Source organism: Egretta garzetta, unplaced genomic scaffold, assembly GCF_000687185.1.
Source record: "Egretta garzetta isolate BGI_Z169 unplaced genomic scaffold, ASM68718v1 scaffold126, whole genome shotgun sequence".
Classification (NCBI taxonomy): Eukaryota; Metazoa; Chordata; class Aves; order Pelecaniformes; family Ardeidae; genus Egretta; species Egretta garzetta.
In genome coordinates, this window is record NW_009260128.1 from 2,919,921 (window position 1) to 2,931,128 (window position 11,208).

The 11,208-nt window shown below is 38.3% G+C and overlaps 1 protein-coding gene across 1 annotated transcript in view; it reads left to right on the forward strand.

Annotated features, from left to right (window-relative positions):
- Positions 1-11,208, forward strand: part of NETO1 (neuropilin and tolloid like 1) — a 63,916-nt gene that overhangs the window by 39,452 nt on the left and 13,256 nt on the right. Inside the window, exon 7 of the mRNA XM_035896940.1 lies at positions 8,914-9,142. Coding sequence (XP_035752833.1) covers positions 8,914-9,142 — 229 coding nt within the window. The remainder of the gene's footprint in view (positions 1-8,913; positions 9,143-11,208) is intronic.

Here is an 11,208-nt window from a genome sequence, read left to right on the forward strand (position 1 = left end):
CTGGGAACTATGCCTAAAAGGCCAGAGTTTCTCAGACAGGGGTTGGGTTGGATCTTTACATCTTTAGTTTCTTAATTAAACTGTGCCAGAATGTGGGCTGCCTGCAATTTCATTTGGCTTAAGCTCATCTAATCTAAACTGTCTGCAGAAGCAAGATGCAAGTCCTTTCCTTGGTTTGCAATTCCAGATTCAAGCCAAGTCTGAGCTCAACGTATGAACAATGAGATCAGTCAGGGAGTATGAACTTGAGATCTATAAGCCTGAGCTTCAAACTGACAGTCTGGGTGTAATGTTCCTGCTATCCTCAGCAAGCGGGAATGGGACAGAGAGCAGCAAATTTCTTGTACACACTTAAAATAGAGCCATCACCAATTACCTTATAGCACAAAAAAATAAAATGCTGAAAATACATGCAGAACTGAAACTTTCTGGAAGTGCAGAAGACAGGAAGGCAGTCTGAACATGACTTCAATCTATACGCAGACCTGGAGCCTTATATTTGACAGTGACTGGTTGCAAAGTGTGCATTGTAATCATTCAAAGTCAGTTCCTGCTGTGTAAGATAGCTGTGAATCTGGAGTTCAGAAGTACTGGGGGTTCTGCACTTCATGTAGAAGCTGACTTCAATCAGTACTCAGAGCAAAAATGGCAAATGAAGAGAGCTGCTGACTGTATGTGCCAACCCACCTAGAACAGTAAAGAGCTGGAGGAACCTCCCCATCCCCAAGTTCTTCACTGTAGAACAAAGCCCAAAGGAGGAAGTGGATAAGCTTATTGCAGTGGGATTTGAAAAATTTCAGAGATATCACTGGCTACATCAGTGAATAAGCAAAGAATCTCTATTTATGAATAGATAATAAGAAAATGACAAGAATTATAGTCTTTTCTCACTTTCTGTAAAGGGTGAAATGTTGGAGGATAATATCGATGACAAGCGTTCTTCTATATTGGATGTGTCAGCAGAGTTTGACAAAGCCCCCAGGAAGACAGAATGCATGTTTGTGCTCAGGTAGCACTCCCTTTGGTGGGTAACTTTCCCAGCAAGGTACCATTGTGTGGTGCTTGTTCCTTGAGAGGAAAAACAGAAAAAAAAAAAAAAAAAGGCAGCAGAATTTGTCAGTAAAAGTAATAAAACATTTACAAAGATGATGTTCTGATGCTGGGAAAAAACAGTAAGCAGTGCTTATAATCAGAAGCTCTGGACAGCTTGGGAAAGAGCATCCAAACTACAGGTAGACAAGCATTAATTTGAATCAGATCCAGTGGAAGTCATCCATTCAGGAGGAATGAGCAAGAGGTACATTTAGATGGAGCAAATAGTGAGGCTACCTTCCATATGTACACCCACCACAAGAAATAAAATGAAGTTGTAAGTTAGTTAGGCAAAGTGATGTCTAATTCTCCCACCACACCTGAGCATGCTACTGAGCAAAGAAGGTATCTTTACAGGTTATAGGATGCAAGACTTAACAAAAAGCTTAAGAAAGTGAAAGGATTAATTAACAAGTATCTGATTTTGACATAACATTGCAGGATGCTTAAATCTGAGCTGCCTATGAGTGGTGATGTTTGTTTCAAGGAGAACTGTTGGGGAGCAGTAGGAGGGGGATGCGCAGCACACGGGAGGGAGCCAGGGCGAGGGTGGCCACAGGACCAGGACGTGATCGTCAAGGAAAACTGGGCAGGCCCAGCCATGGTGGCTGGGGTGCAGTGTTGGCTGGGCTCATCCGTGGCAATGGGGCCAGCCTCTGCTCAAGCCAGGCAGCAGCTCAGCAATACATGAGGCTGGGGCAGTAGAGGTACGAGGCTGGGCATGGGCCAAAAGCCCAAGTGGGACCAAAATGCTTGCATATTTACAAGGGATAAATGTTGCTACCTGGTAGAGGCTCTAAATCGCTTGTCACTGTTTTCATGGTGGACCTTGTATCCATGTACCTGACCAAATAGAGAGATGATGCTTTCGTTTCCAGGTGCCTGACTTCAGAATATAGTCTGGAGAGAGACTGGGTTGTTGTGCATGTATTTCCTCCACGGTTAGGAGGAAACACACAGTGAAGCAAATTGCAGAATTACAAGTCTTTATAAACCAATCTGACTAAACCAGAATATTTTCTGTTCTCACGTGAAGTGGAAGCTTGTGCTCTTGATTGAGACCTAAAAGAAAAACAATTTAAGCTGTCAGCACTGGCAGCCTAGTATATCCCTAATTTTTGGAGGTTTCTTAATCAGGTGTAGAAGAGAAGCTTTAGGTAGTACACTAAAATTTCGTAGGAGCCATTTGAGTGGTGATTCCTGAAATGTTACAGAAAAATGAAATTTAGAGACTGAAAAACCTAATAGCCAGAGACACTTTTTACAGGCTTCAAATGAGCTCCATCTCTGAAGAAGCTCTGAAGCTTGTAACATACAGACAATGCAAATATTATGAATGAAAAAAAATCAACACATTTATATGGCATCCCTGGAACAAGGCGAACAAATTATGTTTGAACAAGTAGAAGATATTGTTTACCTATATTAAACTCTTCAGATTACTTCTTTGAAACAGTTTTGTTAGATGAAGATGCAAGACAAGTGTATGTGGGGAATTGTGTATGTAGAAACACTCTATTCTAGTGGGTGTGGTAATACACATATCAGCGTAGCACTGACAAAAAACCCCACTTTTAAGTTAGCATGAATCTATACCATTCAGGTGTAGAAATATAACTAACCTCAGCATCCTCAAATCAGATAATTGTTAGGAAATGTGGTTAAAAAAGCCACTGACTAAAGTAATAAAATACCTGCCAAAGAGAACAGCAGAATCAGGATGTGATCTACAGTTTTCAGTGTTAAAAAAGCAGAACAGCACTGAGGAGCTGTAAAGGTTGTCACTTGCAAACATTTTGCCACTGTATGAGAGAAAAAATGAGGATGACTTGACAGTTAGAATAAATGTCAGTTATTGGGGACTCACAGAAGTCTGAAGAAACAAATAGGACAAAGCAAAGAAATCCAAAGAGCTTCACTTGTCCAAGAAAATGGTATTTTGATGTCTGAGCCTGGCTGTGAATCATAGGGTGTTAGAAGAAGTGCCATATAAGGTTGTCACCTTCAACAGACAGTTATCTCCAAGCCCCAGCAGAAAAGAAAATATGAGGTATGGAGTTCTCTGTTTGCACAATGTGGTCCCAGACTACTAACAGCATGCCCAAAAATGTCAAAAACAAACAGCCAAACAAAAGAAGTCAAACAAAACATGTACTGTTAGCAGTACTGGTTTTGGGCTGAAGTAATATTGATTTAAGAAAAAAAAAGTTTAGGATCCAAGCAACAGGACAGGCTACTTTGGAAGAAAAATCGAACCATTGTTAGGAATATGCTTTTTAGGCTGGTATACTTGTTGTCTTCTTGCCTTAAAGGAGATTAATTAGTGTTGTGCAATCTGCTTTAAAAAAATGGGCTTCCCAGGACTAAATACTGGAGGTATCATCTTGAAAGTCCTTTGTTAATCACGTAGAGCTGAACAAGATGCAGAATAAAGCAGGCACTGTAACTGCTCACTGAGCGATGGGGAAAGACATAGGACCATTTAACCCAGTCCTGTCCTTACAAGAGAATTGGCTGAACCTAGAAGCTGAATATGTGAAATCTGGACATTAGGCCCTGATGAAGAGGAGTTTTTTTGTCTTACATTTAAATTACTTTTGGCAGTTGAACGATGACTTTTTGTTTGTTTGGTTTGGTTTTAAGGTACTGAATGTCTGTGCACATATATTAAGTCTGATTTGCTGGGATATGATTTGAAGCTTTCCCTGACTGGCCTGATCAATCATGTTGTCAGCCCTAAACTTCAGTGATTGATTAAAAAGCAGAACTCATCAAAAGTGATTCACTATGAAGAGATTATAATCTGACCATTTCACTGATGTGATATATTATTCATAGTCTACAATCATTCTTTTTTTTTCTAATATATTCAGTCAGAAATTTCTGTTGTTTTCAAATTTGAATAAAACAATAGTAAAACTTATCCAGCATTTCCTTTTTCATTATTGTGTTGACAATACAAACCTTAAAGGTGACAAGACAATTAGTTAAAATATAATGTGACCAAGTGTAAACTATGTATGCCACAGTTGCAGTGTGGCTTTATCAGTTTTGTTGCTAATGACATTGGCATTTGCAGTGACATCTTGAAACCCAGTAAAAACTAATACTTGTGCACTAGCAGCCTGTTCTTCTAAGTAATGTGGAACTGATGACTTGAGGAAAGTGTCTTATTAAAACTTTACAACAAAAATGTGAATGAAGAAGATAGGGCAGTTTTGCTGCTTCTTTCAAATAAGATATTCTTTTCAACAAGAACGTCCCGATTATACTAATATAATGTGTCAGTGTCTAGGGAAATGTTATCATTCCAAAAGCTCCCATTGGCATCAGTGAAAAAATTCTTAATGAAGGCAGATGGCGGCATTTGAGTTTGTGACCTCTTTTTTTGTTCATTTGTTTTCTTTTAGGAAGCAAAGTTTCTTATCCACTGCTGGTAGAAGTAATGACTAAGATCTCAGTAAATGAAATAACCAGAAATATTGATAATTTTTCTCTCACTTTAGGCTTAATTTTTTCAGTGAGATGCACATAGTAGTGAAAGTAATGAGAATATTGCCACTGATTTCAGAAAACTATGTATCGGGAACATTTTGCATTAGATAACAGTTTGTCATATAATCAGTTTTATTCTTTCCCCGGGGAACTCAATTTATTAGTCATTTTCTTCTGCCAGTGTGGGTCTTACAGCCAGTGACAGGAACAATGGCAAATGTATAGTAATAAAACCATAAAAATTGGCAGAGGCGTGCAGATGCAATTAAATTATTCCAGCTCTTTAAAATAAAATCTGATCCAATATCAGGTTGTCAGTTTGTGCAATCAGTTTCCAGTTTTTAAAAATGCACTGCAGTCTTAATCCATAGGTCTGATCCAAATAAGCAAATGGAAAGATAGCCACTGATTTCAGTAAGATTTGTATCAAGTCCTCATCACTTTATATAAAGTTCTGGGAATAGCCATCTCCAAAGGAGACTATGAGAATGAAACTCCAACTCACCTCAGGATTTTTTTTCTCTAATTTATGAAACTTCATGCTGTTGGAGAAGGTGCCATCTTTCTTCTGAAGGATGGACACAGATTTTCTTCTGAAGGATGGGTCCAGTGCCTATCAAGTCTATATATGTTATGATCTTAGCTGAATTTATCACACACAGGAATGAACTGGTATGACGAACAGCAGAATTCAGGTTTGAAAGAGTTGGGTTTTTTCACTGAAAGACTCAAAATGAAATGCTAAGTTATTGTTCTCTTCATTCCTTCTCAGCATTTATAACTGCTACTCTAAGAGATCTTTTACTATTTTATAAGGCTAGTGTGCTGCCAGAAACTAGAGAACGTCAAAGGATAAGCTCATAGAAATAAGACTTTGGCTGTAGTGTTATATGAACAATCTGTTTGAGCAGATTAGGAATAATTGATGAATGCTGGACGTTGCTGGGAGAGCTGGTATTTTATAACCACAGTGAGGATTAGCACACATATCTTATAAGAATGAAAACTGATATAAATTACATCTCAATACTGAAATGGGATACCCTATACAAGATATATGTGTGCTTATATATATGTATGAACACATACATATATACATATAAAAGTATATATATAAGACAGGAGGGTAGAAATAGAGAAGTGAGCAAGTGTAAGAGGTCTTTCCCCCATTAGGTGAAATGTAGTTTTACTATTGTTCTGCAGACAGACTAAGGTTTTGTTTTTTTTTTTTCTGGAGTAAGTAAGAGCTTTCCTGAAGAATGGACTAAGAAAAAATTATGATATATGTACATTGCATTATATCTGTATGGTCTATCATATCTATATATGGTATATTGTAACTTATAGAAGGTATACATATGATAGGCACGTATGGCATAAAAATAATGGTACATGACAATAATGTGTTGGAAGTCTTCTGTGCTTTTCTCTGAGACATTTATCTGTCATGTGTATACAATATTGCATATAATCAGCTGCAGAAGGTTTTTATTGCATTACCTATGACAAAGCTGGCAAGCACTGAAGCGCCCATGTGAAGCAGGCTGCTTCTGTTAGCAAAGAAAAGCAAGGTGCACATGCAACTCCCCATTTTAAGTGAAAAGTTATGCAGAGATGGACTACAGGGTATCTCAGCAGCTTCACAGGAGAGGTTGGGGGCCAGGTTTTCACAGTGCCTGTTACGCTCTTGTCTGAGCAGGAGTGACCGGTCTCTAGAACAGAGAAGCAGCTCCCCGGTGTGTCCCAACTATGGCCAGTTGCTGGGTGTGGGTATCATGGCTCTGTGTCTTCCCATACCTCCCTCCCTCAAGCATAACCTTGCTCTGGTAGGACAATAGTGTGCCTGTGCCAGCTGGACCCCAGGAGCCGCCGATACAAGAGGGTCTTATCAAACCATGACAGTGAGGAGTAAGACCTCGCCTCACATTGCCAAACCCAGTTCTGCACTGCTGAATTCAAGTCACTGACTCGTCCAAAATTCTTGTCTGCAGTTGTCTCACTGGCCTTTTGCTGCTCATGTTTGCTTGGTTCCAGTTAATTTCAGCATGTTGTCATACACTTCCTATCAGAGGTGTAACAGTTTCTAGGTAGCTGGCCGTGAAGGTCAGCCATCTGCCTGGTGGCCATGGAAATAATGCTATACAGACAGGAAAGAACAGGAGCCATGCTGAAGATGAGGCTTTTCCTGAGGGGATAAAGTAGCTGTGTATCAGCTAGACAGGAATGCTCTAAATAGCTGGAGAACACCAAGAACAATGTTTTGGAGCATGAGGAGTAAAGGGTCAGGTGCCTGAGCACCTGGGGAAAGGAGGAAGAGAGTAGAGAATGAGAGATTTGTAAAGGGATGTAGACAGTATAGAGGAGCTTCAGGAATGCATTTTCTGCACTCAGCAGATCTTCAGAATGCAAAACAAGCGTTTAAGTATGACTTCACCAAGGAAGTAGGCGACCTGTTTTAACAGGAATGGAAAGTGCATGTCCCCCAGTAGGAGAGGAAATGGCAAGATATTTCAAGACAACACATTTGTAGAAAGTGGTGGATACTGTGTGAGAATCTCAGCAGTGTTGGGTGACTGAATTCTAATAATCTTTCATTCCCCTGCAGGGATGGGGCAACCAGTAAATGAAATGGAAAATATTATTAAAAGTATTCCTTGATATAAGATATTGCCATCTGAATATTACTTTGTGTATTGCTGTTAACTGTTCCAGTTTTTAGAGATCGATACAGGCAGCTTCCTTAATATGTAGTATTTAAAAACCAGGATACATGGTGAAAGTAAAATTCACTTAACTGCAATTTAATTGAAATTTATTCCTCTGAGTTCTTCTGTGGAACATAAGTAAGGATTACTGTAAGAAATAACATAGTAGAAAAAGGTGAGGCAAGCAAATGAAACTTAGTATACCAAATTACATATGCTAGTAAAAATTGTTGTACAAATATTCTTTTCAGAGAGACCAGTTGCAAAGCATAACAAGGAATGAAAATGTACCGTAATACACTGCCTGAAAAGGCTCATTTAAAAATCTGAGCTATTATTAAACAGTGGCAGACTGCTTAGCAGCACATAATTCTCAAACCATAAGAGCTTTAATATATTAAAGTGGTGAGTCTTGTTGCTACTAGGATCTGCTGTTTGTGTACTTTATGCAAATCCAGAGAAGCTTTTTAAGCAATTGTTCTGTGCCTGTAAAAAAAAAAAAACTACCTGAAGCTAAGAAGATTTTTTGTAAAGAAGTATATGTGATGTCTAATACAGGGGAGTTTCTTTTTGGTGATTTTTTCAAGTGAATATGCATATAGCTGCATGCTGGATACGTTTACTAGCTTTTTATGCTGTTTCTGCCCTACTTCACCTTTCTGTATCATTCTTCTGAAATCTCCTGGGTATTCTTGGCAATTTGGTTATGTGTCACATGTCTATTGAAAATATTACTCGCTTTCTCTGTTACTGGAATATTTGATGTTGCTTGTATAATGAATTGTTTTTAAAATTAGTGGTTTTCTCTATTAAAGTTCATATAGAATTGAATATCAAATAATAGCATTTTCTCCTCACCTCTGTTTCTTTTTGGGTAGATTTAGAGAGTTCTTTGCAAAGGTCAATAGATGATTACATTTATGAGAGAACTTAGCTTGTATGCAAGAGATTTTTCCTAAAAAAAAACTTTCTAGGTTTCTAGCAGTTTCCACGAAAAACACTTGATTTCAACCCTGTTAAATTATGAAGATATATACCATAAGGCTTTGCTTAGAAAAGCTGAGATGGTGGCCAAATTGCTTGAGGAAACATAAAAAGATTAATGATTGAGTTCTGCCTGGCTCCCAGATTCTCACTTCCTGAATCAGTGTAGCTCAGACATCTCACAAAGATGACACATATTTACTCTGGGGAGGGAGCAGCAATTATTTGCCTTATTATTTTCCATGTCAGGCAAGTAATAGAGCAATATTGTGCCAGCCAGTGAAAGAAGAAATTCCTAGCTTCTCTGTCCTTCATCTGGAAGGACTGTGTACATACTTCTCAAAGATGGGTATATATTTAGAAATTAGGACTTTATGTAAAGAAAAACAAAAATATCTAGATCTTCCTCTAGATTCTACTTTGAAGCAAAACAAAATACCAGGAAGGATACAAAGTGTTTGACTTCCATTTTAATGCCTTTCCAGGGAAGTGGCTGATGGATCACCAGCTCCAGAAAAATTATTTTGATAGTCTTTTGTAGTCTTTCTCCCACAAGGTAGAGCAAAGGTTTTTAATGTTTGTTCAGTCATTCTCAAATGTCTGTGCATGTTGCCTTTGTTGTCTGTTTGTTTTATAGATCTATTTACGATTCTTGGACTATGAGATGCAGAATTCCAATGAATGCAAAAGGAATTTTGTAGCTGTCTATGATGGAAGCAGCTCGGTGGAGGATTTGAAAGCGAAGTTTTGCAGCACTGTTGCTAATGATGTAATGTTACGGACCGGTCTCGGTGTAATACGCATGTGGGCAGATGAAGGCAGTCGAAGCAGCCGATTCCAGATGCTCTTCACATCTTTCCAAGAACGTAAGACCCTAATCAATGTGTCTGCCTTTCAGTTTGTTAAATGATGCAAGTCCCCAAAATTGTTAATGTTTTCTTCATGCAGAGTAGTCGCTGAAGAATATTGCCAAACAATCTATGTAAATATTCAGAACAGTTTTTATTCCAAGTAATTAGAGTGTGCAGTAATTTGTAATGCAGTAGACAGAGCACAGGATTCAGAAGTAGGAAGACAGGTATGAGTAGTCACGACCTGTCCAGTCTCATGACCATGACTTTTATCTGATCCCCAAGCTATTGGACCTCTGTGTCTCAGTTTTCCCTTACACAACATGGAAAATAATACAGCTCTGAAGGTTTTTATCAAACCTGATCCTTTTCTATGAATGTAGTTTTTTAGATCTCATTATGATGGGCATTTGAAAAATACCTTATGATAATTTTATCTCAGATGGTGGGTGTGTTTGTGCATATTCCAGAATGCATATATCAATAAACATATATGTCATATATTGTTAAGAGAAGAATTTAGTTAATTTTTTGTAGTAACAGAAGTTTTCCAAAAGCCTTACATGATATTTTGGTTAATATTCTCTCTATGTGTCTTGCCTGCATTCATATCTTTATATGATTTCTGGACTCAGATAATAAGCAAAATAGCCTTTGAAAGAAACAGAAGGTAGTTCTAGGCAGTTTAAAAACAAACAAAAAAACAAACCACAAAAAAGCCTCAACAAAACCCAATAATCCCATTCACTGAAAATGATTGACTCCGGTAATCACTTGTGAAAGATATTGATTTGTTTTCTTTGATGGAAATAATGCATATGCATTTATTTTCACATGCTGATTCATGTTCATTTTTAATGTATTTTTTGGTTTGTGCATCACGTGTTTGACAAGAAGATTTCTGTACGGTTGTCAGTAGTTGGAATGAAGGCGCAATCCTAGCGAACACATCCTTCATCTGTATTCTGTGTGTGTGTACCCTGCAATGAGGCAATGATACTCTGTTGAGAACAGCCTCCGTAATTCCTTAATTATGGCTCTGATTAAAAATTTCTGACAGTCTACATGCCTGAAACTGCATACACCACTGTACTCTCACACCGCAGCCTTAGGGTGTATTGTATTTTTCTTGTCTGTAAATCAGGCCAGGGTCTAAAAGATATTGAGAACCCTCAGTTGAGATGATACTGCCCTTTTCTCATTTCTGCAACTGGAGATGTCTTGAATATTCAAGATCTGATTCATTTTTTTCACAAGGCATCTTGATCTGTTACCTTAGAAACAACTGCACAGACACTGGAGGTTCACAGCATATAAAGAACTGGAGAGTGAAGCACTAGGATGACTAACTTGAAATGAAGGTTTGAATAAGAATGTGTTTGCAAGGCTTCCTTACTTTAAAGGAAAATAAGGAAAAATGCGGGTTTTTTTCTCTTATAGTATTCCTAACATGTTTACCTGACATGCTACGTCTTATGAGCTACTCCATTCTTGCAAACAGATAGCAGTTTATACAGCGTGGTATTCTGACTGGGAAGTTGAAAATATTAATATGATGTGTTTTCTGTAAATTTATTCTGAACAGCCATTGTGCTCTAAAAGCTGAAAATTTATTAAGGTCTACATTGTGCTTTGAAATACATATACACAGCCCACACATAAATAGTAGAAGAAACTACATCTGTGTTTTTAATGATGGAAATTGACTTTAAAGATTTAAAAGTGATGCAGATTGTACTTTCTGTGCCATGTCAGCTGTCCATAAGCGCTGCCCTATGCTGCAGACTGGTGCTGGCTGTCAGGAGCCAGCTAGAGCAGATGTCCGGTGTGTATGCGCTGCAAGACACAGCTCATAGCATGTAAACTGCAACGTCTTTCAGCAGCGTGTGGGAATAATTAGATCATCTGCATGGAAGAGAAGGAATGTCAGACCTCATTCAGGGAGATGTGCATCAGGGAACAGACACCTGTGCCTCTACTCAGGGACAAAGAAAGAGGAGAAAGGCTGTTTTGTTCACCTAGAGCTGAGAAAGAAACAAAATAGAAGATGACATTTATTTTGCATTTATATGCATGGGAAA